Source organism: Bison bison, unplaced genomic scaffold (genome assembly GCF_000754665.1).
Source record: "Bison bison bison isolate TAMUID 2011002044 unplaced genomic scaffold, Bison_UMD1.0 scf7180017864518, whole genome shotgun sequence".
NCBI classification, from domain to species: domain Eukaryota; kingdom Metazoa; phylum Chordata; class Mammalia; order Artiodactyla; family Bovidae; genus Bison; species Bison bison.
The window spans coordinates 470,412-475,090 of NW_011495071.1; the positions used below are offsets into that span (position 1 = coordinate 470,412).

Below are 4,679 nucleotides of genomic sequence, written 5' to 3' on the forward strand. Positions count from 1 at the left end.
ACGAAAATAATATTTTCAGCCCCCTGTTAAGGAAGAATCGCAGAAAGTGAGACACTCTACTAAACATTATAGAGTATGTACAAAAACATTAAATGTCATGCCCACAAAAGTTTACAAAAGCAAAAGAATGGCTATTAATACCAGTGTTTGTATGATAAGAGATATATAAGTGGTAGCCTCCCTACAAAAAACTTTTTGAGTGTTGTCTACATTTGAAGATATATTCTAACATAAAGATTTCAAAATGAGATTGTGTAGCATGATGGTGAAAGGTTGTTGAATCACGCGAATACACCAGGATTCTTGGCCCCTGGAGGAGAAGAATTCAATCCGGGGCCAGAGACGAGGCTTGATCACTCAGAGCTTTTGTGTAATAAAGTTTTATTAAAGTATAAAGGAGATAGAGAAAGCTTCTGACATAGGCATAAGAACGGGGCAGAAAGAGTACCCGCTTGCTAGTGTTAACAATGAAGTTATATAATCCAAAGAATATCTGGAGGTTGTAAAGACCTCATCAGACCTACTCCCATAATTTACATTTTAAGATAACATGGTCCTCAGGCAAGATACATCCTTGTAAAGATCAGGTCTACTCCCATAATTAACATTTTAAGATAACAGAAGGTTGAATCCAAAGACTGTCCTTAGGCAGGATACATGATTGTTATATAATCCTAAGGAATGTGGAGAAAGAAAAAAAAATTTGTCCTTTCTTCCTCCTTGAGAATTCCAGACCCCTCTCTCCTTGGGGACCCCTAGACTCCCTATCAACCTGCCTAGGAAATGGCTCTCTCAGTGGTTAGCGGTTAAAAGCACCATGTTGGAATCTGATGGACTCGTCTCACCTCTGCAGTGTATTATCCTTCTGAAAATTAGTTAAGTCTCTGAGTTGGAGTCTCACTTACAACCTATGGATAATAATGGAACCTATTGCATTGTAGGGAGCATAAACATGGGTGGGAAAATGTTCATGTTTAGCATAACACGTGACACTTTGCTATTATTATAAACCGAAAGTGTCCACTTTCCTGTCATGCTGGGACATGAGAGAATTTGATACATACCATCATAGAGGTATAGACAGATTGTGGGAAATATCAATAAAATATATGGTTGTGTAGATAAGGTAGAGAGACTCTGGCTTGGAAGTCTTGAAGGATGGCCTAGTAGAAGCTGGATCTGGACTCTCCTTGGGGCTGGCCAGCGTTTCCTTGAGTTATGCTAATAGACTGAAGCAACAGACATATACCTTGCTCTGCTATAGGTCTGGCATGAACCATAGCCAGGATCCAACATCAGGCCCCCTGTGATGGTGGGGCATCTTGCTATGTGCTTCTGCCAAAGTTTTCCATGTTTTCTTGTCATCACATCTCAGATAACTTCATCTTTTGCTTCTTTGAACATCAAGAAACTGAACAGGGTGAAAAACTAAAACCATTCTGAACTTACTGCAATTTCTTTAACCGTTCAGAGAACTCCTACTTCAGAACTCATTCAAAGTATGGTCAAAGCACTGCGAATTTCATCCTGAAATGCCTAGAAAATACTGCCAGTCTAACATTGTGACTCTACTTTGATTTTCCTTAGGAAAACATGACCCTTCACTTTTTGCTTCTGACATCCCTTTTCCTGCTCATCTCTGATTCCTGTGAGTTCTTCACTGAAGCCAGTTATCCCCGAAGCTATCCTTGCGATGTGAAAAACGAAAATGGCTCTTTTATTGCAGAATGTAATGGTCGTCGATTACAGGAAGTACCCCAAACAGTGGACAAAGATGTGACGGAAGTAGACCTGTCTGATAATTTCATCACACGGATAACGAATGAATCCTTTCAAGGGCTGCAAAATCTGACTAAAATCAACCTGAACCATAATGCCAAGTCCCAGAGTGGAAATCCTGCTGTAAAGAAAGCTATGACTATTACAGACGGGGCATTTCTCAACCTCAAACACCTAAGGGAGTTGCTGCTGGAAGACAACCAGTTACAACAAATACCAGCTGGTTTGCCAGAATCTTTAAAAAAACTTAGTCTAATTCAAAACAACATAATTACGTTAACGAAAAAGAACACTTCTGGACTTGGGAAACTGGAAAGTCTCTATTTGGGCTGGAACTGTTATTTTGCTTGTGATAAAAAATTTACCATAGAAAATGGAGCATTCCAAAACCTTACCAAGTTGAAGGTGCTGTCATTATCTTTTAATCCCCTTCACAGCGTGCCACCAAGTCTGCCAAGCTCGCTAACAGAACTCTACCTTAGTAATACCCATATTGGAAACGTCAGTGAAGAAGACTTCAAGGAGCTGAGCAATTTAAGAGTACTAGATTTAAGTGGAAACTGCCCGAGATGTTTTAACGCTCCATTTCCCTGTGTACCTTGCCAAGGAGGTGCTTCAATTCAGATACACCCTCTTGCTTTTCAAACCCTGACCCAACTTCGCTACCTAAACCTCTCTAGCACTTCGCTCCGGAAGGTTCCTGCCAGCTGGTTTGACAACATGCACAATCTGAAGGTATTGGATCTTGAATTCAACTATTTAATGGACGAAATAGCCTCGGGGGAATTTTTGACAAAATTGCCCTCCTTAGAAATACTTGATTTATCTTACAACTATGAACTGAAAAAATATCCTCAGCACATTAACATTTCCAAAAATTTCTCGAAGCTTATATCTCTCCAGATGTTGCATTTAAGAGGTTATGTGTTCCAGGAACTTAGAAAGGAAGATTTCATGCCCCTGCGGCACCTCTCAAATTTAACGACTATCAACTTGGGCGTTAACTTTATTAAGCAGATTGATTTTAGTATTTTCCAATGGTTCCCCAACCTGAAAATCATTTACTTGTCAGAAAACAGAATATCACCCTTGGTCAGTGATACCGAGCAACATGATGCAAATGGGACCTCTTTCCAAAGTCACATCCTGAAGCGACGCTCAGCCGATATTCAATTTGACCCACATTCGAATTTTTATCATAACACCCGTCCTTTAATAAAGACAGAATGTTCACGTCTTGGCAATGCCTTAGATTTAAGCTTGAACAGTATTTTCTTTATTGGGGTAAACCAGTTTAAAGATTTTGGCAACATTTCCTGTTTAAATCTATCTTCAAATGGCAATGGCCAGGTGTTAAATGGAACGGAATTTTCATGCTTGTCTGGTATCAAGTATTTGGATTTGACAAACAATAGACTAGACTTTGATGACGATGCTGCTTTCAGTGAATTGCCATTGTTAGAAGTTCTCGATCTCAGCTACAATGCGCACTATTTCCGAATAGCAGGGGTAACGCACCGTCTAGGATTTATTGAACATTTAACTAACCTGAGAGTTTTAAACTTGAGCAACAATGACATTTTTACTTTAACAGAAACACAACTGAAAAGTGCGTCCCTGGGAGAATTAGTTTTCAGTGGGAACCGCCTTGACCTTCTGTGGAATGCTCAAGATGTCAGGTACTGGCAAATTTTTCAAAATCTCACCAATCTGACCCGGCTTGACTTAGCCCATAATAACCTTCGGCATATCTCCAGTCAGGCCTTCCTTAACTTGCCCAGGACTCTCACTGACCTATATATAAATGATAACATGTTAAATTTCTTTAACTGGTCATTACTGGAATACTTCCCTCACCTCAGATTGCTTGACTTAAGTGGAAACCAGCTGTTCTTTTTAACCAATAGCCTATCTACATTTGCATCTTCTCTTGAGACGCTACTGCTGAGTCGAAACAGAATTTCCCACCTGCCGTCTGATTTTCTTTCTGGAGCCAGCAGCCTGATACACCTCGATTTGAACTCCAACCAGCTCAAGATGCTCAACAGATCCACATTTGAAACGAAGACCGCCACCAAGTTAACTGTTTTGGAACTAGGGGGTAACCCTTTTGACTGTACCTGTGACTTCGGAGATTTTCTAGAATGGATGGACAGAAATCTGAACGTCAGGGTTCCCAGACTGACCGATGTCATTTGTGCCAGTCCTGGGGATCAAGAAGGCAAGAGCATTGTGAGTCTAGACCTCAGCACTTGTGTTTCAGATACCATTGCAGCCATATTCTGTTTCTTAACCTTTTCTGTCACCATCTCAGTGATGCTGGCTGCCCTGGCCCACCACTGGTTTTACTGGGATGCTTGGTTTATCTACCATGTGTGCTTAGCTAAGGTCAAAGGCTACAGGTCTCTGTCCACATCCCAGACTTTCTATGATGCTTACATTTCTTATGACACCAAAGACGCTTCTGTCACGGACTGGGTGATCAATGAATTGCGCTTCCACCTGGAAGAGAGTGAGGACAAGAATGTGCTCCTGTGTTTAGAGGAAAGGGATTGGGACCCGGGTCTAGCCATCATTGACAACCTCATGCAGAGCATCAACCAAAGCAAGAAAACAATATTTGTTTTAACCAAAAAATATGCCAAAAACTGGAATTTTAAAACGGCATTCTACTTGGCCTTGCAGAGGCTAATGGAGGAGAATATGGACGTGATTGTCTTTATTCTGCTGGAGCCAGTGTTGCAGCATTCGCAGTATTTGAGACTGCGGCAGAGGATCTGCAAGAGTTCCATCCTCCAGTGGCCTGATAACCCCAAGGCGGAAGGCTTGTTTTGGCAGAGTCTGAAAAATGTCGTCCTAACAGCCAATGATTCACGGTATAACAACTTGTATGTCAATTC

General features: G+C 41.1%; 1 protein-coding gene across 1 annotated transcript in view; it reads left to right on the plus strand.

The window, feature by feature from the left end:
• The window catches only part of TLR8 (toll-like receptor 8), a gene marked incomplete at its 3' end in the record, with an annotated part of 17,048 nt that extends 12,371 nt beyond the window's left edge, over window positions 1–4,677 (plus strand). The window contains exon 2 of the mRNA XM_010830635.1: window positions 1,588–4,677. Coding sequence (XP_010828937.1) covers window positions 1,594–4,677 — 3,084 coding nt within the window. The remainder of the gene's footprint in view (window positions 1–1,587) is intronic.
• Between the last annotated feature and the right edge of the window lie 2 nt (window positions 4,678–4,679).